Source organism: Pithys albifrons, chromosome 3 (assembly GCF_047495875.1).
Source record: "Pithys albifrons albifrons isolate INPA30051 chromosome 3, PitAlb_v1, whole genome shotgun sequence".
NCBI classification, from domain to species: domain Eukaryota; kingdom Metazoa; phylum Chordata; class Aves; order Passeriformes; family Thamnophilidae; genus Pithys; species Pithys albifrons.
The window spans coordinates 101485589-101511647 of NC_092460.1; the positions used below are offsets into that span (position 1 = coordinate 101485589).

General features: G+C 64.1%; 1 protein-coding gene across 1 annotated transcript in view; it reads left to right on the plus strand.

The window, feature by feature from the left end:
* The first annotated feature begins 1220 nt into the window (after positions 1–1220).
* The window catches only part of FLNC (filamin C), a 28293-nt gene continuing 3454 nt past the window's right edge, over positions 1221–26059 (plus strand). Inside the window, exons 1-40 of the mRNA XM_071552928.1 lie at positions 1221–1898; positions 3871–4119; positions 4442–4539; positions 4924–5074; positions 5662–5780; positions 5904–5981; positions 6098–6260; positions 6645–6845; positions 7428–7565; positions 7969–8095; positions 8353–8489; positions 8926–9119; positions 9252–9365; positions 9599–9742; positions 10173–10296; positions 10724–10884; positions 11028–11118; positions 11391–11560; positions 12167–12284; positions 12813–13075; positions 13367–13964; positions 14646–14819; positions 15484–15646; positions 16096–16256; positions 17036–17203; positions 17561–17684; positions 17773–17929; positions 18169–18358; positions 19018–19041; positions 19137–19384; positions 20074–20161; positions 20235–20375; positions 20636–20764; positions 20869–21042; positions 21483–21644; positions 21929–22132; positions 22823–22975; positions 23070–23192; positions 23783–24043; positions 25363–25632. Coding sequence (XP_071409029.1) covers positions 1562–1898; positions 3871–4119; positions 4442–4539; positions 4924–5074; positions 5662–5780; positions 5904–5981; positions 6098–6260; positions 6645–6845; positions 7428–7565; positions 7969–8095; positions 8353–8489; positions 8926–9119; positions 9252–9365; positions 9599–9742; positions 10173–10296; positions 10724–10884; positions 11028–11118; positions 11391–11560; positions 12167–12284; positions 12813–13075; positions 13367–13964; positions 14646–14819; positions 15484–15646; positions 16096–16256; positions 17036–17203; positions 17561–17684; positions 17773–17929; positions 18169–18358; positions 19018–19041; positions 19137–19384; positions 20074–20161; positions 20235–20375; positions 20636–20764; positions 20869–21042; positions 21483–21644; positions 21929–22132; positions 22823–22975; positions 23070–23192; positions 23783–24043; positions 25363–25632 — 6889 coding nt within the window. The 5' untranslated portion in view covers positions 1221–1561. The remainder of the gene's footprint in view (positions 1899–3870; positions 4120–4441; positions 4540–4923; positions 5075–5661; positions 5781–5903; positions 5982–6097; positions 6261–6644; positions 6846–7427; positions 7566–7968; positions 8096–8352; positions 8490–8925; positions 9120–9251; positions 9366–9598; positions 9743–10172; positions 10297–10723; positions 10885–11027; positions 11119–11390; positions 11561–12166; positions 12285–12812; positions 13076–13366; positions 13965–14645; positions 14820–15483; positions 15647–16095; positions 16257–17035; positions 17204–17560; positions 17685–17772; positions 17930–18168; positions 18359–19017; positions 19042–19136; positions 19385–20073; positions 20162–20234; positions 20376–20635; positions 20765–20868; positions 21043–21482; positions 21645–21928; positions 22133–22822; positions 22976–23069; positions 23193–23782; positions 24044–25362; positions 25633–26059) is intronic.

Sequence of the window (26059 nt, forward strand, 5' to 3'; positions counted from 1 at the left end):
GGTGTTTGCACATGCTGATGTTTGGGGTTACTGAGGTTTTGGGAGTTTGGGGGTTTTGGTGTCTGAGTGTTTGTGGGTGCTGGCACTTTGGAGGTGCTGGTGCTTGGGAGTGTCAGGGTTTCTGGTTGCCTGTGTTAGGATTACTGAGGTTTTGGGGGTGTCGGGGGTTCAGGGGTGATGATGCCTGTGGGTTTGTCCGTGTTTCAGAAGAGCCGGGATTTGGGGGTTTCGGGCGTGCCGGAGTTTGTGGGTGCCGGGAGTGCCCAAGTCCGGGGTCCGGGCTTTGGGAGGTGCCGGGGGCTGAGCCTTTGGGGGGTTGTCGGAGCGCGGGGGTCCGGGGGTGCCGAAGTCCGGGGGGTTTGGATGTGCCGGTGTTTGGGGGGTCTGGCGTCCGGGTGTGAGGCCGGAGCTATAAATAGCGGCCGCCGGGCCCCCCCGCCCCCGGCCGGTCGGTCGGTCGGTCGGTCCCTCCCCGGGACGGGGCGGGCCGGGTCGGGGCAGCGCTTAAAGCCGCCGCCGGCCCTGGCCCCGCCACTCTCCGCCGCCGCCCCTGGCCCAGGAACCCTCCGGGAACGCATCGGGAACATATCCGACCCCGTCGCGAGTCGGCACCGGGAACTCACCGGGAACCGCTGCTCTGCCTCGGGAACACACCGGGAACCCACCGGGAATTGGCCCCAGGAACCCACCGGACCCCGCCGGGATCCGCTGCTCTGCTCCGGGAATTGATCGGGAACCGATCCCAGGAACCAGCCAGACTCTCCCCACCCCTCAGGACTCACCGCTCCACTCGGGGAACCCACCGGGAACCTACCGGATCCCCCCAGCCCCTTCGGGACCCGCCGCTCCCCTCCGGAAGCCGGGACCGACCCCACCACCGGGAACTTGCAGCGGGAGAGACCCAGGACAGCAGCCCCTTAGCACCGGGACCGACTCTGGGAAGCGAGACCCCCGCTGGGGACACCGGCAACAAGCCGTGACGCCCTCCCGGGACACCGGGACTGAGCCGGGACCCCGTCCCCGGGCACCCACACTGATCCGGGAGCAGGATCACCCCCTGAGCACCGGGACTGACACGGTTCCCCAGCGCTGGGAACCGGGACCCCACCCAGGACACTGACACCCACCCGTGAGCCAGGACACTCTGACTGAGCCAGGACACCGTGCCCCAGCACCGGGACCCCATAGGAGGCACCGGCACCCACCCAGGACCTCCACCCAGCACACCGGCCCTGACCCAGGACGCCGTCTCCTGGCACCAGCTTTGCCACCAGGACCCCCACCCCAGGCACCTACATTGACCCAGGACACTGACACTGATTTGGGACCCCCACCCAGGGTACCAGGATCCCTTCAGGATACTGGGACTGACCCAGGACTGCCACCCAGGCACTGGGATTGACTTAGGACCCCTGCTCAGGCATCAAGAGTGACCTGGGATCCCACCCAGGATCCCACACCCACCCAAGGACCCCCAGGCACTAGGAGTGACCCAGGACTCCCCCATACACCCAGTCAGGAACCCCACCCACCGAGGACCCCCCCTGCTATCCCCACCAAGATGAACTCGACGTTTGATGCAGCACCGGGTGAGGACCCCGAGGAGCTCCCGGCCACTGAGAAGGACCTTGCAGAGGACGCGCCCTGGAAGAAGATCCAACAGAACACGTTCACCCGCTGGTGCAATGAGCACCTCAAGTGTGTGCAGAAGCGCATCGGGGACCTGCAGCGCGACCTGAGTGACGGGCTGCGCCTCATTGCCCTGCTCGAGGTGCTCAGCCAGAAGAAGATGGGGCGCAAGCACCACCCGCGCCCCAACTTCCGCCAGATGAAGCTGGAGAACGTCTCGGTGGCCCTCGAGTTCCTGGAGCGGGAGCACATCAAACTCGTATCCATCGGTGGGTGTGTGAGGGGTGTGCCAGAGGGGAAAGGAGAGTGTGCCAGAGGTTGGCAGAGGAGTGGGAATGGGGTGTGTGCAAGGGTAGGGGTGGAGTGGTGGAGCAGTGAGATGGGGCTGGGGCTGAGTGTGCAAGGGTGGGCGTGCCGGAGGAGCTGGAATGGAGGGTCAGTGTGCAAGGGCAGGACCCGAGGAGGAGGGGGAATAGGGTGACTGCGAGGTTGGTGGTGGAGGAGTGAGGATGGGGCTGGGAATGACTGTGCAAAGGACAAGGCCAATGAATGAGTATGCAAGGGTGGGCCTGGTGCAGGGATGGGAATGGAGCAAGAGTGGGGAAGGGCGGGGTGATGGACAAGTGAGGATAGGGATGAGTGTGCAAGACTGGGGGTGGGACAAGTGTGTGACAGGAGGTGATGGACCAATGTAAGATGAGAGTGCAGGGGTGGTGGATTAGGAGTGAGGGATGAGTGTGCAGGGGAAGGGATGGATAAGTGAGCATGGGCTCACGGGGGAGTGTGCGAGAATGGGGGTGATGGATGAATGGGAATGGGGGCTGAGTGTGTCAGGGTGATAGAGGAGAGGGAATGGAGGACAAATGTGCAAGAGTGAGGCCAGTGGGCAGATGAGAATGGGGGATGAGTGTTCAAAGGCAGTGGAGGGATGGGAATGGGGCTGAGTGTGCAAGGCAGGGGGTAATAGACAGGTGGGGCTGGCGGTAAGTGTGGAAGGGGTGAGTGTACAAAAGCTGTGCAGTCCATGGGTCTGAACCCGTGCAAGGGGCCGTGCAGGGCCGGGGGGGTCCGGCCCTCGAGCGAGGGGCTGTGCGGGGGGGCGGCTGAGCTCACACTTGGCTCGGATCTTGCACGGTGAGCTCACACGGAGGAGCCAGTTGGCCTCTTGCACACTCACTCCGCGCTCGCACACCCACTGGCCCCTCGCACTCTCGCTCCCCCCTCGCAGGGCCCCACGCCCACCCCCACCCGACAGCTGCAGGGTGACCCCCCGGTGCCGCACGGGGGGGCTGCGGCCCCGCCGCACGCTCCGCACCCACTTTTGCACCCCCGGCCCCGGGCGGGGGCGACGCCCCCGTGGTGTCACCTTCCCCTTCCCACGCGTGTCTTTGCCCCCTCCCGTGACCCCCCCAGATGTGACCCCAGGTTTGGGGCCCCCCAGTGTTGACCCTCCGGGAGCCGCCAGCGGGGAGGGGATTGTCCCGCGCCGCCCCCGCATCTGCAGCCCATTTCCTCTCGAAACGCGACCGCTCGTGGGGGGCGGAGGGGAGGGGGGCGGTGGGGGAGGGCCCGGGATGTCTGCACCCCTCTCCCCCCCGTCCCCAGACGGTCCTTGCTTGAGTTTGCCCACCCTGGCACTCCATGGGTCAGGGACCCCCTACCCCAGGTACTGTGGGGTCAGGGACCCCTCCAGAGTGCTCAGTCGGGGACCCCTCGGGTGCTACCAGGGTTGTGCCCTCACCAGGCACTGCCCGGTGGGCTGTTGGGGTCCCTCATGCAGGGTGTGGGGTGCTGAGGGTGGGCGGGGGGCAGTGCCAGGGGGCATTGGGGTGTCCCCAGGCCCATAACAGGAACCCCTGCTGTGCCCCGGGCTGTCCCCAGGTTGGTGTTGGGGTGTCAGGGGGTCCACGTGGCGGTTCTGTGGGGCTCTGGGGTGCCCTCAGGCAGGTCCTGGGATGCCCTGGGGGAGAAAGTGTCACAGGGTGCAGTCCCCTCCTTCCCTCCGCAGGCAGCCAGGAGATCGTGGATGGGACCCTGAAGCTGCTCCTGGGGGTTGGGGCTGTTGGGGTGCAGGGATCCCCCCAGAGGGTCCCACAGGATGTCCGAGGATCCCGAGGGGTGCTGGGGGGTGTTGGGGTCTGGGGGGTGTTGGGGTGCCCTGGTAGTTCCCACAGGATGTTGGGGTGCCCCGGGGGGAGTCCCGTGGGACCTCGGGGTGCAGCCCCCCATTTCACCCCACAGACAGCAAGGCAATTGTGGACGGGAACCTGAAGCTGATCCTGGGGCTGATCTGGACCCTCATCCTGCACTACTCCATCTCCATGCCGATGTGGGAGGAGGAGGAGGATGATGAAGGCCGTCGCCAGACCCCCAAGCAGCGGCTGCTGGGCTGGATCCAGAACAAGGTGCCACAGCTGCCCATCACCAACTTCAATCGCGACTGGCGCGACGGGAAAGCGCTGGGAGCGCTCGTGGACAACTGTGCCCCTGGTGAGGAGAAGGGGATGGGGGTACAGGGGTCATGGGGGGCATGGGGAGTATGGGCAGGACAGATGCACCCCCGATGATGGGGGCAATGGAAGGTGGAAGGTCTGGGGGCAGGGGGTGGGATGGGGGAACCTGCCCCCTCTGTCAGCTGGTGTGGGGTACAGGGTGGGCACAGGGAGGGCAAGAGCCCCCCAGTTCATGCTGGTTCAGGGGACACTGGTGGAGACACGGGGGGGCACTGGGCACAAAAGGGAGGGGGTGTGGGATAGGGGGCAGATCGGGGGCAGGATGGAGGTGCCCTGCTGACCCTCTCGCCCCTCACCAGGCCTGTGCCCAGACTGGGAGAAGTGGGACCCCAACGAGCCGGTGCAGAATGCCCGGGAGGCCATGCAGCAGGCGGACGACTGGCTGGGTGTCCCCCAGGTATGGCACATGGGAGAGGACGGGGGAAGCACTGGGGGTCCCCCAGGTATGGGGTGTAGAGGGCATTAGAGGTCCCCCAGGTATGGGGCGTGGAGGGGCTATGGGGGGCACTGGGAGTGCAGGGGTGTTTCTGGGAAGGGTCAAGGATGGTGGGAAGTGTGTGTGTGTTCGGGGCTTTCCCAGCTCAGCTGGGAGGGTCTGATGGGTGTCAGGAGTTACAGGAGGGTCTGACTGGTGTTGAGTTGCCCCTCCTGGTAGTGGAGGACATGGTGAGTCCTCGCCAGGGCCTCCCAGGACGGTCTGTTGGTGGGGGGTTTCTGCAGCAGGATCCCGTTGGGCAGAGGTGCCGGGAGGGTCTGACGGGCTTTGGGGTCCTCCCTGCAGGTGATCGCCCCTGAGGAGATTGTGGACCCTGACGTGGATGAGCACTCGGTGATGACGTACTTGTCCCAGTTTCCCAAGGCCAAACTCCGGCCAGGAGCCCCCCTGCGCCCCCGGCCCCCCCAGCCCGGCCGTGCACGTGCCTATGGGCCTGGTATGGGGGGCTGGGGGCTCGGGGGGCGTGGGGGGCTGCGTGCCGGGGCAGGGCAGCACAGAGGGTTGTGGGAGTTTGGGGGCACCATGGGGCCGAGAACCTGGCACAGGTGGGACATGGGGCAGATGGGGGGTATGGAGGGGCTCAAGGATCTCACACAGAGGGAACATGAGTGACCTCAGGGGCACATGGGCACCTGGCACAAAGAGGATGTGGGGAGGGGTACTGGGTAAGGGGGAACTTGGGGGGCCATGGGCTGTTAGTGCATGAGGGTGACCCACAGGCCACCCCCAAGCCCAGGGACTCCTCTTCATGCCTGGGGTGTCACCTGTACCCTAGAACACCCCAGAGTCTCCACCACCCACCCAGGAACACCCCAAGGGTCCCCAAGAGTCCCCCCATGTCCAAGGAACCCCACTGACTCCCAGATCCCCCCTGCCACCACCAAGGACCACCTGGGGGTCCCAAGTCCTAGGGGCTGGGGGGTGCTGGAGGTTGGGGACATGCTGGGAGATTCTGGGGTCCTGGGGGTCCCTGGGGAGTTCTGGGGCCCTGGAACTCCTCTGACCCCTTCTCCCTCCCTGCAGGCATCGAGCCACAGGGAAACGTGGTGCTGCGCCCAGCCCAGTTCACGGTGGAGACCCTCGAGGCAGGGATGGGTGAGGTCCTGGTTTATGTCGAGGACCCCGAGGGACACACTGAAGAGGTACAGGGGGCCCCACCTCCCCTCGGGGACATCCCCTCGACACGCCTCTCTGGGGGACCCCTCCAGTGCCCCAGCTCTGTGTCACCCCCTTTCCCTGAATTTGGGGTCTGTCCCTCCCCACAGGCCAAGGTGGTCCCCAACAACGACAAGAAGAGAACGTATAGTGTCACCTACGTCCCCAAGGTTGCAGGGCTGCACAAGGTGAGCCCTGTGGTGACCCCTCTGTGACAATCCCTTGCTACCCCCCTGCAACACCCCCCATGACACCCCCAACACTCCCTCTGTGACGGTCCCCTGTCCCCCGGTGTCCCCCTCAGGTGACGGTGCTGTTTGCGGGGCAGAACATCGATGGGAGCCCCTTTGGGGTGGGCGTGGCCATGGCCCTGGGCGACGCCTCCAAGGTGACAGCACGTGGCCCTGGCCTGGAGCCTGTGGGCAACGTGGCCAACAAGACCACTTACTTCGACATCTACACAGCAGGTGGGAGCATGAGGGGGCTGGGTGCTCTAGGGACATCCTCATGGTGGTGTGGCCATGGCATGGCCAGGTGGCTCTGAGGATGTGTCTTTGTGGTGGCATGGCTGTGGCATGACCCAGAGACTCTGGGGACATGTCCTTGGGATGGTGTGGCCATGGCATGACTTGGTGGCACTAAGATCATGTCCTTGTGATGACATGTCCACGAGGTGTCCTGGTGCCTCTGGAGATGTATCCCTGTGGTAGCAGGGCCATGGCATGCCAGGGCCACAGCATAGCCAAGTGGCTCTAGGGATGTGTTCTTATGGTGGCCTGGCCATCTGATAGCCTGGTGGCTCCCCATGGTGGCCTGGCCATGCCACTGACCCGGTGTCCTGATGGTGGCAGGGGCCGGCTCGGGCGATGTGGGAGTGGTGATCACAGACCCCCAGGGCCGGCGGGACACGGTGGAGGTGATGCTGGAGGACAAAGGGGACAATGTGTTCCGCTGCACCTACCGGCCCGTCCTCGAGGGGCCACACACCATCTGTGTCACCTATGCTGGCGCTCAAGTCCCCAAGAGCCCCTTCACTGTTAATGTGGCTGAAGGTGAGAGCCCCCTGCCAGGACCCCACATGGCTCCATGGCACCCACTGGTGACCAGAGTGGCCACCCATCAGTGGCTCCACGGCACCCGGTGGTGACCGTGGTGGCCCACAACACCCATCAGTGATCACAGTGGCCCCACAACACCCCTGTGGTTGCCCATGGCCCCGGGGGTGGCCCCATGACCCCCTCATCCCCCCCAGGATGGCCCTCTGGCACCCCTGTCCCCAGAGTGTCCCTGTGGTACCTGTCAGTCCCAGGGTGTCACTGGGGGTTCCTTGTGCCCCTAGGGATCCATGGCACCACCCCTGTCCCCAGGGTGTCTCCAGGGTGTTCTCACAGGCCCCTTCCAGCCCTGGGGACCCTATGGAACCCCACTGTCCCCGGGATGTTCCCAGTGTGTTACCACAGACTCCTCACAGTCCTGGGGACTCCACACCTCTCCCTGTCCCCAGCATGTCTCCAGGATGTCCCCACAGGCATCTCCCAGCCCTGGGGAACCCCACCCTTCCTTGTCCCTGGGGTTGTCCCTGGGGTCCCCCCAGTGCCCAGTGGGTGCTGCTGGGTACTAACCGGGGTCTCCAGCCTGCACCCCCTCAGCGGTCCGGGCCGCGGGCCGGGGGCTGCAGCCACGGGGTGTGCGGGTGCAGGAGGTGGCCGACTTCAAGGTCATGACCCGGGGCGCGGGCAGCGGGGACCTGCGGGTGACACTGCGGGGGCCAGGTACGTGTCGCTGCGACAGGTACGGAGGCTGGGTGGTTAGGGCACACCATGGGTGTGGCCAAGGGGGGTCTATGGGTGGGGGGTCCCATTGGGTTTCCCATGGGGTGGGTGCTGCAGTGGGGGTTCCCCATGGAGGGATGGACAGGGGTGTGGGTTCCATGTGGGATCCAGGGATGGGGTGCACCATGGAGTGGCCATGGGGGGGAAGTGGATGCACGGATGGAGGTCCCATGAGGGTGTCTGTGGGGGTTGGAGGATTGGGGGACATCATGGAGTTGGCCGTGGGTGAGGGAGCACCATGGGGAGGGGCATGGTTGGGGTGTGCCCTGGGGGAGGTACCCGTGGTTGGAGGTGCCTCTGGGGGGCTTGGGGGTGTGACCCCCATGTGATCCCCCTCCCACAGGAGGCACGGAGGAGCCGGTGACAGTGCGGGACGCGGGTGATGGAGTCTACGAGTGCGAGTACCTGCCCCGGGTCCCTGGCACCTACCAGGTGTCCATCACCTGGGGGGGCTATGCCATCCCCCGCAGGTCAGTGCCAGGCACAGGAGGTACCCCAGCAGGGGGAAGGAGAGTGAGGGGGGCACCTCTCACTGCCCCTTCACCCTGTAGCCCTTTCAAGATGCAGATGTCCTGCCGGGTGGGGGCTCTTGGGGGTGGGAGGTGTGAGGGGAGTACAAGTCAATCCACATCCTCCTCAGTCCATTTGAAGTGCATGTGTGTGAGGGGTGTGGGGGGTGTGCAGGGGTGTTACAGCCCCTCCCTCACACCCACTTGTCCCCCCCCAGCCCATTTGAGGTGCAAGTGTCCCCCCAGCCGGGGACACAGAAGGTCCGGGCCTGGGGGCCGGGGCTCGAGGGAGGGGTCGTGGGACGCCCTGCAGACTTCGTGGTTGAGGCCATAGGCACCGAAGTGGGGACCCTTGGTGAGTGTGGAAGGGGAGACAGGGGGACAGGGTGGGGGGCACCGTGGTGGGGCGTGGCACTGTGGGGGCCGTCATTGCACTGGGGACATGGGCATGGAGTTGGTGACAACCCACTGGCGATGTGGGGACAGGCTGGAGGATGGGTGCCATGGTGGGTTCCCCACTGCTGTGGTGACACAGACACAGGGTGGGGACTGTGGAAATGGGGACATGGGACAGTCTGGGGGTGGCCACAGCAGGGATGTGGGGACATGTGTGGTGCCACCCTGAGAATGTGGGCACAGAATTGGGGACAATGACCTGGATGTCCCTGCTGTGGGGACATGAAGACATGTTGGGTGTCACCCTGCTGGGGACGTGGGCATGGAGCGTGGACAAGGACCGGGCCCAGGGCCCCAGAGCGGGCACAGGGTGACGGTGGCCACGGTGCTCCCAGGGTTCTCCATCGAGGGCCCGTCGCAGGCGCGCATCGAGTGTGACGACAAGGGCGACGGCTCGTGCGACGTGCGGTACTGGCCCACGGAGCCGGGGCCCTACGCTGTGCACGTGGTGTGCGACGACGAGGACATCCGCGACAGCCCCTTCATGGCCGACATCCGCCCTGCGCCCCCCGACTCCTGGCCTGACAAGGTGCTGTGACCCACGGCGACCCACAGCTCCCCGCTGGGCCCCACAGTGCCCTGCTGGACCCCACTGCACCTCACCCCTGGGTGCTGGGGGTGCAAGTGTTCCCCTGACACCCCCTGGCCCCTCCCTGTGCAGGTGAAGGCCTTTGGGCCGGGTCTGGAGCCCACGGGCTGCATTGTGGACCGCCCAGCCGAGTTCACCATCGATGCCCGCGGTGCTGGCAAGGGGCCCCTCAAGCTCTATGCACAGGTGGGTGCTGTTGGGTGACACTGGGTGATGCTGAGCACCTTTGAGTCCTGTTGAGCAGTGTTGGGTTCCACTGAGTGACATTAGACACTGTTGGGTGCCATTGAGCACCACTGGGAGTTGTGGGGTGGCAGCGGGCACCCCTGGGCACCTTTGGGAGCCCTTGGGTGCTCTTGGTGCTGTTGGGTGCCACTGGGCACTGCTGGATTCCCTTATCTACCCCCTGGTGCCCGCAGGACGCCGAGGGCTTCCCTATCGACATCAAGGTGAAGGACAATGGTGATGGCACCTTCCACTGTGTCTATGTCCCCACCAAGGCCATCAAGCACACGGTCATTGTTACCTGGGGAGGCGTCAACACCCCCAACAGCCCCTTCCGCGTGGGTATCATGGGGGCCCATGGGGTGCTGGGGTGTCTGTGGAGGGTCAAGAGGGTGCAGGGAGGGGGTGCCAGGCATGGAGGGTGTTGAGGTGCCAGATGTGGAGCACAGGGGTCCCATGGGAATAGGGAGCCAGCGTGGGGCTGAGAGCCCATGGGATGATGTGGATGGGGGTCCCATGGCGTGCTGGATGTGTGAATTGGGGTACCAGGCCTTTAAGAGTGCTAGGGTGGAGTTGGGGGTCTCCTGGATTGGTGTGGGAGTTTGTGGGGGGGGTAGGGATGGAGAAGAATGCCAAGGGTGGGGATGGGGGTCCCATGGCATTATGGGTTGGGAAGCCACTGGTGGAGTTGGGGGTCCCAGCCCCATGGGGTGCCAGCCAGGGAGGGGTCTGTGCTCCTGCTCTGCAGTTGACACTGTGGGCCCACAGGTGAGCGTGGGCGAGGGCAGCCACCCCGGCAGGGTGAAGGTGCATGGGCCAGGCGTGGAGAAGACAGGCCTGAAGGCCAACGAGCCCACCTACTTCACTGTGGACTGCAGCGAGGCTGGGCAGGGTGGGTGCCATGGCGGGGGTACCTGGGGACCCCTCTGTGGGCATGTGGCCCATGTTCTGTGTCCCTGGTCTTGCATGTGTCACCCCTGGGCCAGCATCCCTGGTCCTGGACCATTGTCACTGGTCCTGCTCTGTCATTGCTGGACCAGAGGTCCTTTCTCCTTGATCCATTTATCTTGGTCCTGGTCCCACCCCTGATCCTAAATCTCTGCTCCTGGTCCATTGACCCTGTTCCTGGTCCAGGATTCCCGGGCCTGCATCCCTGGTCCATTATTTCTGATCTGGTTCATCAGCCCTGGTCTTGGTCTATTGACCCCAATCCTTATCCATCATCCCCAGTCCTGGTCCATTCCTCCTCCCTGTGTACCCAGTTCTCCTCCTCAGTGCCCCCCAGGGTAGCAGGTGCCACTGACCTGGCCCCCCCACAGGTGACGTCAGCATTGGGATCAAGTGTGCCCCAGGGGTGGTGGGGCCGCTCGAGGCCGACATTGACTTCGACATCATCAAGAATGACAACGACACCTTCACGGTCAAGTACACAGCGCCGGGCGCGGGGCTCTACACCATCATGGTGCTCTTTGCCAACCAGGTGAGGGTGCTGGGGGTGCCCCCCACCCACGGGGGTCCATTCCCTATCTCTGTGGGGTGCTCTCCACCCCCGGGGGCCAGGTGAGGCTAGAGCTCTGTCCCCATGGTGTTCCTGTGTCACTGTGTCCTGGTCTCTGTCCCCAGGAAATTCCCTCCAGCCCCTTCCGCATCAAGGTGGACCCATCCCACGATGCCACCAAAGTCAAGGCTGAGGGACCCGGGCTGAGCCGCACGGGTGAGGGAGATGTGGGGCAGGGGGTGGGAACGGGAGATGTGGGGCAGGGACTGCGATGCTGTGGGTGCTGCAGTGACTGATGATGGGGTGCAGGGGTGGTGGGAGGGAGCTCGGGCGCTGTGGGGTTGGGACCCCAGACACGGGGCTCCTGCAGTGGCTGACAATGAATGCAGGGGTGAAGGTGGGGACCCCCAGCCACTCTGGGGGCTGTGTGGCAGGGACTGTGGGTCCCGTGGGTGTGGTGGTCCCACAGTGACTGATGATGGGTGCAGGGGTGGAGGTGGGGACCCCCACCCACTTCCGTGTGCAGACACGGGGGGCTGGGAAGGCCCCCCTGGACGTGAGGTTCGTGGGGACGGGACCTGGCCCTGCCGTCGCCGACTTTGAGGTCATCGACAACCACGACTATTCCTACACTGTCAAGTACACCCCGCTGCAGCAGGTGGGTGCTGCAGGCACCTGGTGGTGCACCTGGTCTGTGGAGTCACCCATGGAGGCATCCCAACCCATCTGGGCACCCCAACCCATAGGGGCACCCCATGGGGGCACTCCCCAGCACACAGGGACACCCCAACCCATGGGTCACCCCTCACTGACACCCCAGCCCCTGGGCCCCCTCACTGACACCCCAGCCCCTGGGTCCCTCCAAGGACACCTCCCCAGACAGCCCAGGGTATGGGGGCACCTCCCTGGGCACCCCATGAGGAGCTCATCCCTTGGCCATCCCAACCCTATGAACACCCCATCCCCATGGACATCCCACTCCTGGGGGCACCCCCTGGGGCAGCTGCACCCCACATGGGCACCTGTCACCCCAGGACATCCCCAGACCAACAGGTGACACCCATCCATGGGATTTTGCCCCCTCTAGCATCCATAGGTGACTCCCAGCCCACCCAGCCCCACAGCTGCCTGTCTTCTGGGACCCCCTTGGGACCCCCCAGCCCCATGGGTGCCCCCCAGAACTCCCCGTGGGTGCCCACCAACTGTCCCTGCACTGGGTGCTGGTGTCCCCCAGCAGCACCCTGAGGTGAGGGTGTTCCTGCAGGGCCCCCTGTCTGTGGTGGTCACCTATGGAGGAGATCCCATCCCCAAGAGCCCCTTCGCTGTCACCGTGGCCCCCCCGTTGCAGCTGGGCAAGGTCAAGGTGCAGGGGCTCAACAGCAGTGAGTGGGGGCAATGGGGGGTCACTGGGGGGAGCACTGGGAGGGGGGAGCACTCTGGATCTGGGGTACAGCATGAGGGGGGCCCTGGTGGGGACATTTGGGCATGGGGGCACGCTGAAGGGACAGACCCTGTGGGAGGTACCTGGTGAGGAGTCAGCCTAGGAGGGCACCCTGGGTATGGGGAGCACTGTGGTGGGGAGCACCCTTGGCTGTGGGATTCATCATGGGGGCGGGACACACGAAGGTGGGGACTTCGGGTATGGGGGCACCCTGTATATGGGGAATGCCAGTGGGTGGGGGGCATGGCAAGGAGTGGTTACACACCCTGTGGGAGGCACAACAGCCTGGAAATGGGAGAACACACCCTTGGGTGGAGGGGACAGACCCTGGGGCACAGACAGACACATCTCCAGCATCTGGGGGAAATATCTGGGTGTGAGGATTTCTCATAGCTCTGGGAGCACCCTGGGTGTCTGTGTGTGACCCTCCTGGACACGGGGTGCCCCCCTGACCCCCATTCCCCCACAGAGGCGGAGGTGGGGCAGATGCAGGAGTTCCAGGTGGAGGCTCTGGGTGCTGGAGGCCAGGGGCACTTGGAGGTGAAGGTGACAGGCCCCTCACGCCGTCCTGTGCCCTGCACGGTGGGGCCCGCGCCCCCCGGGGGCCCCCACCCCGTCAGCTTCACCCCCTCTGAGGAGGGGCCCCACCGTGTCGAGGTCACCTACGATGGGCACCCAGTGCCAGGCAGCCCCTTCCCTGTGGAGGCACTGCTGCCCCCCGACCCCTCCAAGGTGAGCTGGCACACGTGTGTGCTACTGGGGGGGTGTCTGTGTGTGTGTCCCTGTCCCCCCTGGCCCCTCCAAGGTGAGCTGGCCTGTGTGACAGGCGTGTCTGTCCTGACCCCTGCGTGTCCCTCTGGCCCCCTGGCCCATGTGTGCCCCCCCAACTCCCACATGCCCCTCTGCTCCCCCAACCTCCACGTGTCCACCCTGAGCCCCATGTCCCTCATGACTTCTGCATGTCCCCTTTCCTCCCCAGCCCCTGCATGTCCCCGTGACCCCCATGTGTCCCTCTGCCTGCAGGTGGTGGCCTCGGGGCCGGGGCTGCAGGGCGGTCGTGTGGGGGTCCCGGCGCCCTTTTCCATCGCCACGCAGGGAGCTGGCAGTGGAGGGCTGGGGCTGACGGTGGAGGGGCCCTGCGAGGCCAAGATCGAGTGCCAGGACAACGGGGACGGCTCTTGCGCCGTGTCCTACCTGCCCACGGCCCCCGGCGAGTACCACATCAACATCCTCTTTGCTGGGCGCCACATCCCAGGCAGTCCCTTCACGGCTGCGGTCACGGCGCCCTTCGACCCGGCCAAGGTGACGGCGTCGGGGCCGGGGCTGGAGCGTGGCCGGGCGGGTGAGGCGGCCGCCTTCTCCGTGGACTGCTCGCAGGCCGGCGAGGCCGAGCTCACCATCGAGATCCGCTCTGAGGCTGGCACCAAGGCGGAGGTGCTGGTGCAGAACAATCGTGATGGCACCTACGCCATCACCTACACCCCGGCCTGCGCCGGCGCCTACACCATCACCATCAACTATGGTGGCCTCCCGGTCCCCAACTGTCCCGTGCGCGTCACCGTCGACCCGGCTGTCGACACCAGCAGCGTCAAGGTCTACGGCAAAGGCGTGGAGCCACGAGGTGAGGGGCAACCACATAGGGGCTGCTCCCTATGGGCACCTCCTTCCCATGGGGATGTCCTCCCCACGGGCACTCCATCCATTTGGGCACCTCTTCCCCATGGACATATCCCCACAGCAATCTTCTCCCCACAGCCATCTCCTCCCCATCAGGATCTTCTCCCCAAGGGCATCCCATCCCTGTGAACACCTTGTCCCCATGGATACCACCATGGCCATCTCCCCTCCACAGCCATCTCCCCTCCATGGGTGTCTCCCCTTCATAGGCATCTCCATGGACACCATGTCCCTGTGGGTACCCCCTCTCCATGGACACCCCCACTCATGGGCATCCCAACCCCATGGACACCCCCTCCTCATGGGTATTCCCTCTCATGGGGTGGTCTCCTGCGCACCCCATGGGCATCTTCTCCCCACAGACACCTCCCCCTCGTCTCCCTTGACCCCCATCACTACTCAGTGGCTACTACACAGCCCTGTGGCTTCCCCCACACTCACCTGTCTCATGGCGGGGTGGGGGGGACACTGGGAGTGCAGGTGGTGTGGGGTGGGGGTCCTGGGGGTGTGCCAGGACCCCCCTGAGTCCCCTGTGTGTGCCAAGGGAGCCATGGCCGCTCAGGGGATGCAGAGAGTGACTCCTGGGTGAGCTCTGTGCCCCTTGTGACCTTTCTGTGCCCCCCAGGAGTGCTGCGAGAGGTGGGCACTGAGTTCATGGTGGATGCCCGGGCTCTGGCCCCCACGGGGGGACCCCATGTCCGGGCACGGGTGCTGAACCCCTCGGGAGCCCCCATCGACACCTTTGTCACCGACCTCGGCGACGGCACCTACCGCGTGGAGTACACGCCCTTCGAGGAGGGTGAGACACAATACCCCTGGGGACCCCCAAACCCCCTCAGGAAACCCTGACACCCCCAGGGGACTCCCAAACCCCCAGGGACTTCCACACCTCCCCAGGGAACCCAAGCACCACCTGGGAACCCTCAGGGACCCTTAGATGCCCCAGGGACTCTGCACCCCCCACAGGACCCCAACACCTCCACAGGACCCCACGCTGGCCAGGCACCCTCCATCCTCCATGGGGGACCCCGAGAGAGGGACCTTCCCAAACCACACTGAAGTGGAGAACCCCCTCAATCCCCTCTGAACTCCCAGAACCAAGGACCCCCCAGACCCCCAGAGGCCCCTCCAAACCCTGACCAGGGACACTCGAACTCCCCCCAAAACCTCATTCAGGAACCCCTACAAGGGATCCCTGAAGGCTCCGAGACCCTCCAAATCCCACCCAGGGACTCCTAAATTCCCCAAGACCCCCACAAAACCCCTTAAGAACCCCCTCAAACTCCATCAAGGGATCCCCAACCTCCACCCAAACCCTGTCCTGGGAACCCCAAATTTCCCTAACCCCTCAAGATGCCCCAAAATCCCATCTAGTGACCCCCAAATCCCCTGAGAGCCCCAAGCTTCTCCTTGAGCCCCCCCACATACCTGGTGTGGGCAGTGTGTGACTGTCCTTGTTGCAGGGCTGCACCGAGTGGAGGTGACATATGATGACGTGGCAGTCCCCAAGAGCCCCTTCCGCGTGGGGGTGGCTGAGGGCTGTGACCCCACACGTGTGCGGGCACACGGCCCCGGCCTGGAGGGTGGCCTGGTGGGCACAGCCAACTGCTTCACTGTGGAGACCAGGTGGGCACCGATCCTGAGCCCCCCAACTCCCACCCTGCCACCACCCCACACCCACAGACACTCCCCCAGAGATGTCACCCCCAACCCAGGCCACCAACCCACCATCTCCATCCCCTCCTGCGGATGTGCCACCTCCATCCCAAGTCACCAAAGCTGCATCACCATCCCCTGCCATGGAGGTGCCACCTCTGTCACCAATGTGGCATCTCCACCCTCTGCCATTGGTGTTCCACCTCCAGCCCTTGCCACCAGTGTGTCACCTCCATGTCGTCGTCACCACCATGTCACCTCCAGCTCCCTGCCACCAGCATGGCACCCCCGTCCCCTTGTCACAGAGGTGGCACCTCCCTCCCACTGCCACCATGTCACCTTCATCTCCCCACCACTCCTGTTGTCCCTCACGGCCCCACTGTGCCCGTGTCACCTCCTGAGTGTTGGTGTGCCCCCAGGGGTGCAGGCACCGGCGGGCTTGGCCTGGCCATTGAGGGGCCCTCAGAGGCCAAGATGTCCTGCAAGGACAACAAGGACGGGAGCTGCGCCGTGGAGTACGTCCCCTTCACACCCGGCGACTACGACGTCAACATCACCTTCGGTGGCCACCCCATCCCTGGTGCGGAGGAACATGGGAACAGGCAGGAGGGGGAGAGGGGTCCTGGTGGGCATCCGTTGGCCCCAACGCCATGCTGTGGTGGCACTGTGGTAGCCTCATACTCAAGCTGTGCCCTGGCTCTGCTGTCCCCATGGCCATGGCTTGGGTATCCCCATGGCCACGCTGACCCTACAGCCACACTGACCCATGGACACACTGACCCCCTCAGAGCCCTTGCCCACACTGTTTCCATGGCCATGCTGTCCTTGTTCCCATTCTGACCCCATGCCCATGGTGACCCACACTGTGCCCATGCCCATACTGAGCCCTTCCCCATGCTGATCCCCTGGTCATGCAGTCACTGTTCCCATGGCTCATGGACATGTTGAACCCGTGGCTCACATTGACCCCATGGCCACGTTGACTCCATGGACATATTGACCCCACGGCCATGTTGACCCTCTGGTTATGCTGTCCCCATTCCCATTTTGAACATGTAACCATGTTGACCCTATGGATGTGTTGGCCCTATGGCAACCTCATAAGCCCTACACTGTGCCCATGCCCATGATGGACATGCCAACCCTACAGCCATGCTGTCCCCATGACCACATTGAGCCCAGGGATATGTTGACCCTAGGGCCGTATTGACCTCGCCTTCTTGCTGACCTCATCTTCGTGATGACCCCATCCCCACACTGACACAATGCCTACACTGACCTAATGGCCATGCCATCCGCATGCCCACCCTACCCCATTCCCACACCGCCCCCCCATGCACTGACTCCCTCTGCATGCAGGGAGCCCGTTCCGGGTGCGGGTGCGGGATGCTGTGGACCCCTCGAAGGTGACGTGCTCGGGGCCGGGGCTGGGCCCCACTGTCCGTGCACGGCTGCCCCAGACCTTCACTGTGGACGTCAGCGCCGCGGGGCGCGCGGCCCTCGAGGTGACGCTGCTGGGGCCTGCTGGTACGTGGGGACACGGGGACCCTGCCTCCTGGGGTGTCCTAACCCTATCCTGCAGATGTCCTGCTCCTTGGGAAGTTCTGCCTCATAGATGTGCTGCCTCATGGGTTGTCCGACCCCATGTTCCATAGGGTGTCCTGCCCCATAGTGTACCTGTTCATAGGGTGTCCTCCCCATGGGTGTTCTGATCCATAGGCTGTCCAGCCCCACAGATGCCCTTCTCATAGGATGTCCTGCCCCATGGGAGTTCCCTGCCCAGGGATGTCCTGCCCCACATGTTGCTCTACACCTCCCATGTTACCTGCCCCACACATCTCTTGCCTCACATATCCCCACCCCAAATGTCCTGCTGCCCTACAGGGCTGCCTGAGCCACTGGAGGTCCGAGACAATGGTGATGGCACCCACAAGGTCACCTACACCCCGGCCACCGACGGGCCCTACACCGTGGCCGTGAAGTACGGAGGGCAGGAGGTGCCGCGCAGGTGAGAGCCCACCTGGAGTGTATGGGGGGACACAGGACCTTCACTCAGCCTGGGGTCCTGGCTCACCCCTGTCCCCCTGCCCCCTCAGCCCCTTCAAGGTGACAGCACTGCCAACCCACGATGCCAGCAAGGTGCGGGCAAGCGGCCCTGGGCTGAGCGCAGGGGGGATCCCTGCCAGCCTCCCTGTGGAGTTCACCATCGACGCCCGTGATGCTGGCGAGGGGCTCCTCACTGTGCAGATCCTGGTCAGTGCAGGGGGGAATTGTGGCGGGCACAGGGAGTGGGCGAGGGGCTGTTTATGGTGCAGATTCTGGGCAGTGCAGGGGGGGAATGTGGCGGGCACAGGGAGTGGGTGAGGGGCTGCTTATGATGCCGATCCTGGTCAGTGCCAGGACTAGACATGGGGTGCCCATTCCCTCACATGCCGGGGTGTTGAGCCCGCCAGGGTCTCCCAGCACAGGGCACTGAAGGGGGTTGTCCACAGGACCCTGAGGGGCAGCCCAAGAAGGCGTCGATCCGGGACAACGGGGACGGCACCTACACGGTGTCCTACGTGCCTGACGTGCCAGGGCGCTACACCAGCACCGTCAAGTACGGGGGAGACGAGATCCCCGCGTCGCCCTTCCGCGTCCTTGCCGTGCCCGCCGGCGATGCCAGCAAGTGCCTCGTCACAGGTGGGGCTGCCCCACAGTGTCCTCATGCTGATCCATGCCATTCCCTTGCTGCCCCATGAGCATCCCGTCACTGCCCCACAGCACCCCCTCACTGCCCCACAGTGTCCCTTTGCTGCCTCATGGCACCCCCTCACTGCCCTGCGGTGTCCTTTTGCTGACCTACTGCATCCCTCACTGACCCACGGTATCCTCATGCTGCCCCATGGCACCCCCTCCTACCCCACGGCATCCACATGCTGACCCACAGTGTTCCCTTGATGCCCCACAGCACCCACCCCACCCCAGACACCCCTGCCTTGCCCTCTGCCACCTCACTGCTGCTCCCCAGCACGCCCTCACTGCCCCCAGCACCCCCACCTGCCCCACTGCTGCCCCTCAGCACCCCCACCTGCCCCACTGCTGCCCCCCAGCACCCCCCCCGCCCCACTGCTGCCCCCCAGCACCCCACCACTGCCCGCCAGCACCCCCACCTGCCCCACTGCTGCCCCCAGCACCCCCGACCGCCCCCCAGCCCTGCCCCATGGCACAGTGGGGATGAGCGAGTGCCCCCAGGACAGGACGTGCTGGCCCCCCCGGAAGCCCCCGGCCCCCTCGGCCCCCCCGGCCCCCCGACCAGCCCCCCAACCCCTTCTCACCGCTCTCCCTGGTCTCTCTTGCAGTATCCATTGGGGGCCATGGACTGGGTAAGTGGCGCCGGGGGGGCAGTTGGGGGGCTGGAGGGGTAGTTAGGGGTAGATTTGGGGTCCCCCCAAGGCCCTGACCTCACCATTCCCCACAGGCACCTGCTTGGGCCCCACAATCCAGATTGGGGAGGAGACAGTGATCACGGTGGACGCGAAGGCGGCGGGACAGGGCAAGGTCACCTGCAAGGTGTCAACGCCTGATGGCGCTGAGCTGGACGTGGATGTGGTGGAGAACCACGATGGCACCTTTGACATCTTCTACACTGCGCCAGAGCCTGGCAAATACGTCATCACCATCCGCTTTGGAGGGGAGCACGTCCCTAACAGCCCCTTCCACGTCCTGGTGGGTGGGGGACCAAGGGAGGCTCCATGACTCTGAGGGGATGTGCTGGGCACCATGGGGCAGTTTGGAAGACCTCTGGCATGGATTAGGGAGAGCACCGTGGGGCATGGGGGAGAGAGGGGGCCATGGGGTTGGGAGACTGTGGTGGATCCAGGGAGCAGAGTTGAGGGCACAATGGGCACCATGGGACAGAGACTTTGGAGCCCAGGGTGATGCCATGGAGTAGGGAGACTGTGGTGGGGATGGAACATCATGGTGGGCAGCAATGGACAGAGGATTGGGGTTATGGTGGACATCAAGGGGCAGAGAGTTGGTCAGCGAGGAATAACAAGAGCACAATAGGCACCATGGAGTTGGGTGACTATCATGGGAGTCATGGAATTGCAGGACCATGGTGGGCACTGTGGGGCAGTGTCAGGACCATGATGGCCATTATTGAGCTGAAAGAGTTGGGAGGCTGTGATGAGGTGGGCACTATAGAGTTGGGTGACTACAGTGGGTGCCATGAGGCCAGGGTCATGGTGGGCTCTGTGGGGCTGAGGTCATGGTGGGTGCTGTAGGGTTTAGAGGCTGTGAGGGTCAGTCTGGGATTGGGAGCCCACCGTAGAGGTTCTGACCCCCCATTATGGCTACCCCGGGTCTGGGAGCCCACCATGCAGTTCTTATTCTCCTCTCTGCTCCGCAATCAGGCCACAGATGAGCCCCCGGCCACCGCTGAGAACCTCCGGCCCTTCAACCTTGTCATCCCCTTCACGGTGCAGAAGGGTGAGATCACAGGTACAGAGCGGGTCAGGGGGACAGGGAGGCATCAGCCCCACCCTTGGTGCCCCTGCTGACACGGTGCCCCCAGGGGAGGTGCGGATGCCCTCGGGGAAGACGGCACGGCCCAACATCACCGACAACAAGGACGGGACAGTGACAGTGCACTACGCCCCCTCTGAGAAGGGGCTGCACGAGATGGACATCCGCTACGATGGCAACCACATCCCCGGTGAGCCACCAGCCACTGGGGCCACTGCCGGGCACAGGGGGCAGTGGGAGGTGGCAGAGGAAGATTGATACCACCATGCCCCAGTTGGGCACCGGTGGGTCAGGGCATCCTTGTTGGGTCCCTGGCTGCACAACTATGAGTTGGGCGCCCACTATGGTGTAGGGTGTCCCTGTGGGGTGCCCCTTTGGGGTCCTTGGTTTGTCACCCTTGGTTTGGGGTGTCCCTGTGGGGCCTCTGACCATTGTTGCCCATGTCCCAAGGGAGCCCCCTCCAGTTCTATGTGGACGCCATCAACCCGCGCCATGTCAGTGCCTACGGGCCAGGGCTGAGCCATGGGATGGTCAACAAGCCCTGCACCTTCACCATTGTCACCAAGGATGCCGGTGAGGGTGAGTAGTGGCCAAGAGGGACTGGGATGGTCATGGGGACCTCCCTGTGCCACCCGGAGGGGCTGGAGACCCCTGGTGACTCCTGACACTTCCTGCACCCCCAGGTGGGCTGTCGCTGGCAGTGGAAGGTCCCTCCAAGGCAGAGATCACCTGCCAGGACAACAAGGACGGGACATGCACTGTGTCCTACCTGCCAACGGCCCCTGGCGACTACAGCATCATCGTGCGCTTCGACGACAAACACATCCCAGGCAGCCCCTTCACTGCCAAGATCACCGGTGAGATGGGGGAGACAGCAGCATCTGGGGGGCTCATGGGGGTCCTTGGAGCCTTCACATGACCATGGGGGAGCCTGTGTGGTCATGGGGACCGTGGTGTGGTCATGGGGACACCTCTGGGATCATGCGAACCCTTTTCCCATGGGCTTCAGGACCCATGGAGTGTCCCTTGTCCATCCCTGGCCACCAGGATCCTCCATCCCATGGCCTTGGGGACCTCATGGAGCTTTCGGGACCACATCACATGGCCATGTGGACCTTTTGGGGTCCCTATCCATGGATCTGAGGACTATTCACACATCTCTGGGCAACCCCCAACTCTGAGGACCCTCTCCATGGGGGACTTGTGAGGCTTTGGGGACACCATCCCATGACCTTTGGGACCCACTCCATCCTGTCCTCCACCCTGGGCTGATGTTCCCTCTGATGGCATCTTGCAGGGGATGATTCCATGCGCACGTCACAGCTCAATGTGGGCACCTCAACTGATGTGTCACTGAAGATTGCGGAGACAGACTTGAGCCTGCTGGCAGCCACCATCCGTGCACCCTCCGGAAATGAGGAGCCCTGCCTGCTCAAGAGGCTGCCCAACCGCCACATCGGTGCGTGAGGACACGGAGACACCATGGGGACACAGGGACACAGGGACATGGGTGTGGGAAAACTGGGACATGGGCTCATGAGAGGGGGATGTGGGACTTGGGGACTTGGCGAGACAAGGGACAGTGGAGCTGTGGAGTCACAGGGATGAGTGGCCCTGTGGCATCAGGGATTGTCGGCCACAGTCAGGGAATGTGGATGATGATGAGAGACTGATGGAGGTGGCCAGGGGCTGGTGGTGGTGGCCATGGGTTGATGGTGGTGTGTGACCGTGGTGTCCCCTCAGGCATCTCATTCACGCCTAAGGAGGTGGGCGAGCACGTGGTGAGCGTGCGGAAGAGTGGGCAGCATGTCACCAACAGCCCCTTCAAGATCCTGGTGGGGCAGTCGGAGATCGGCGACGCTGGCCGGGTCAAGGTGTGGGGCCAGGGGCTGCTGGAGGGCCACACCTTTGAGGTGGCTGAGTTCATCGTGGACACACGCAGCGCTGGTGAGGCCATGGGGGCAGTTGGCCAGGGGGAGGTGGTGGCCATGGCCAGGACCAGGGCCAGGATGAGGTGGTGGAGTGGCTACAACCAGGGTGGGATGTTGGCCATGACCATGTATTGGTTTTGGCCACCCCAGGATGGAGTGGCGGCCATGGTTATAGCTGTGGTGTGCCATGGCCATATGAGGTGCTGGCCAAGGCCATGTAGGGCCAGGAAGGGATGGTAGCCATGGTCATGGCCAAGGCAGGATGGTCACTGGGGCTGGGGTTGGGTGGTGGCTATGGTGGTGGTGTGGCCATAGCCAGGATGATTTGAGAGCCAAAGCCATGACACAGCTGCAGCCAGCACAGGATGGGGTGGTGGCCATGGCGTGACCTTGGTCAGGATGAGGTGGTGACCATGGTGGTGGCATGGCCAACGCCCAAGTGGGAGATGGCTAAGGCCATGCCATGGGTATGGCCAGCACAGGATGAGGTGGTGGCCATGGTTATGATCATGGTGTGACCATGGCCAGGAGGGAGTGCTGGTTGTGGCCACGATACAACTGAGAGAGTGGTGCTGTGGTGGCCATGACATGGCCATGGCCAGGATGGGGTGGTGGCTGGGATGGGGTGGTGGCAATGGCATGTCTATGGCAAGGACAGGGACAGCTGCCATGGGGCACCTCTGAGTGTGTCCTTGTGGTTGCCCAGGCTATGGTGGGCTGGGCCTGTCCATTGAGGGCCCCAGCAAGGTGGACATCAACTGCGAGGACGTGGAGGACGGCACCTGCAAGGTCACCTACTGCCCCACCGAGCCCGGCAACTACATCATCAACATCAAGTTTGCTGACAAACATGTCCCAGGTGGGGCCAGGGGCCAAGGAGAGGTGCAGGGGTGCAGGGCAGGGCACTGGGACCCATGGGAGTGACAGGTCTCTGAGGTGACCTTCCCCTGCAGGGAGCCCCTTCACAGTGAAGGTGACAGGTGAGGGCCGGATAAAGGAGAGCATCACGCGCCGGCGGCAGGCACCTTCCATTGCCACCGTGGGCAGCACCTGTGACCTCAACCTCAAAATCCCAGGTATGACTGGCCTTCCTCCTCCTCTTCCTCTTTCTCTCCTCCTTCATCCTCCATCCTCCTCCTCCTCCTCGAGCCATGGGGACGGAGACACCTCTCAGCCATTCCAGCTCTGACTTCTCCCTCTTTCTTCCTTCTCTCCCATCTGTGTCTCTGTGTCTGTGTCCCTGTGTGCATCTGTGCCTGTGTCTGTGTGTCCCTCGGGGTGTGTCACCACCTACTGCTACCTCCATCCACACCTTTGTCCATATGTTCATCCCTGCCTTCATCCTCCCATGGCTCCATACATCCCTGAAACCATCCATCCATCCATCCATCCCTATATCCATCCCTCCCCACATGAACCCCTACTTCCATCCCTGTGACCATCCTTGTCTCCATCCCTGTGACCATCCCTTGTCTCCACCTGTTTGTGTTTCCACCTGTCCCTACATCCATCCCTGTGTCCATCCATGTCCTGCCTTGTCCCCAACACTCTTCTGTGCACCCTTCTGTTCTCCCACTTGGTGTCCACACCCTGTGGTTCCCCCCATGTGTCCGTTGTCCCCGTGTGTCCCCACTGTCCCGCTGTGTCCCCGCGGGGCATTCCCCAGGGAACTGGTTCCAGATGGTGTCGGCACAGGAGCGGCTGACGCGCACGTTCACGCGCAGCAGCCACACGTACACACGCACGGAGCGCACCGAGATCAGCAAGACGCGCGGCGGGGAGACCACGCGCGAGGTGCACGTGGAGGAGTCGACCCGAGTGGGCGGCGCCTTCCCCCGCACCCCCCCGGAGCCTTTCGGCGCCTTCGGGGCCTTTGGGCCCCGCGAGGGCATCGGTGCCTTTGCGGCCCCAGTGCGCGCACACGAGGGTGCGTCCCATGGTGTGTGTGTGGGTGGGTGTGTGTGTGTGTGTGTGTGCAGGGGGGCGGGGTCACACGGAGGGTGTGTGCGTGTGTGTGTGTGCAGGGGGGTGGGGTCACACGGAGGGTGTGTGGGTGTGTGTGTGTGTGTGCAGGGGGGTGGGGTCACACGGAGGGTGTGTGGGGGTGTGTGTGTGTGTGCAGGGGGGCGGGATCATGGAGGGGAGGGATGGGTGCAGGGAAGCACCTGTGTGTGTTTGCACGGGGCTGTGCTTGCATGAGGGCTGGGTGTGCACCAAGGCTGGGTGTGCAGGGCAGTGGGCTTGCGTGTGGGCTGGGCACACTTGCACTTGGGAGTGCCCTTGCACAGGGCTGTGTCTGCTCAGAGGGGATGTGTGTGCTCATACAAGGGCCCAGCACATGCTCTTCCACTCCCACCTGTGTGTGCCCCTCACACAAAGCCAGGATGCACCTGGGGACACACCTGGGACACTCTGTGGCACATGCACAGTGGCTGCCACACTCACAAGGGGGATGTTGCCCTTTGTAGGGGGATGTGTCTGGAGGTGGGGGGCAACACTGGCCCTTGGCACAAGCAGGTGTGCACACCTGCCCATGGGGGTGCACACCTGCTCAGGGGGTTGTGTGTGCCCTTGGCATGAGTGTTCAAACTCACGGGGGTGTGTGCATGTGCACATTGGCAAGTGCACGTGTTTCCTGTTCACAAGGGGGCACAGAGGGTACATGGGCAGTGCACCCCGTGTGGGGGTGCACACGGGCTCTGCTGGTATCGAGGTGTTCAGTCACACCCTGGGGCCAGAGCATTGGGGTGACAGTAACAGGGTGACACAGTGCTGGGGTGGCTGCGTGCCCTGGTGATGGGATGGCAGGGTGATGGAGTGACAGGGTGACAATGGTGCTGGGGTGCCAGGGGAGCCTGGTAGTGGGGTGAGGGGGTGACAAGGTAACAGAGTGACACAGTAGTGGGGTGTCAGGGTGTCCTGGGAGCATGGTGACCAGGTGATGGGGCAATGGGGTGCCCCAGTGTCCTGATGCCAGGATGCCAGGGTGACAGGATGACATAGTGCCCTGGCGACAGGGTGCTGGGGTGCCATAGTGACATGGTAATGAGGAGATGGGGTGCTGAGGTGCTGGGGCACCCTGGTGCTGGGGTGCCAGGGTTACAGGATGATGAAGTGTTGTGGTGATGGCTGTCCCGGTAACAATGTGCCATAGCGATGGGGTGCCATAGTGGCACAGTGATGGGGTGATGTTGAGATGATGTTGGAGTCCCCAGGTGCCCGGGGTGATGAGGTGTGTGCCCGCAGGTGAAGCATCGGTGCAGGAGCTGACGGCGCAGGTGCTGAGCCCATCGGGGCAGCGGCGCGAGGCTGAGGTTGTGCCAGGGGCCGCGGGGGTCTACAGTGTGCGCTTCGTGCCCCAGGAGACGGGTGCCCACACTGTCAGCGTCAAGTTCCGGGGGCAACACGTGCCTGGGAGCCCCTTCCAGTTCACCGTGGGGCCCCTGGGTGAGGGCGGTGCCCACAAGGTGCGCGCAGGGGGCACCGGCCTGCAGCGTGCCGTGGCTGGCACACCAGGTACGGGGGCTCTGCTGGGAACGAGGGGTCTGCCAGGGATGGGGCGGTGTGTCAGGAGCAGGGGGTCTGCCAGGTAGGGGGGGTCTGCCAGGGATAGGGGGTCTGCCAGGGATAGGGGATTTTGGGGGTGATTAGGGGGATGTGGCAGGTGTGGGTGTGATGGGGACAGGGGGCCAGTGAGGGAGGTGTGGGGAGCAATGAGGGTGTGGGTGTTGTGGGAAGGCTGGAGTTGTGGGGGGCAGTGGGTGGGTCCTATGGGTAGAAGGGATGTTGGTAAAACTGGGGGGCTCTGGGTGCTGTGACAGAGGATTTGGGCACAGCTGGGTGTGGGGGCAATGTGAGGCTGCTGTGGGGGATCTGGGTGCGATGGGGGGTGGGTGCCGGTCTGTGACAGGTGTCACTGTCCTGGGGTGCCACTGGGGGCTGG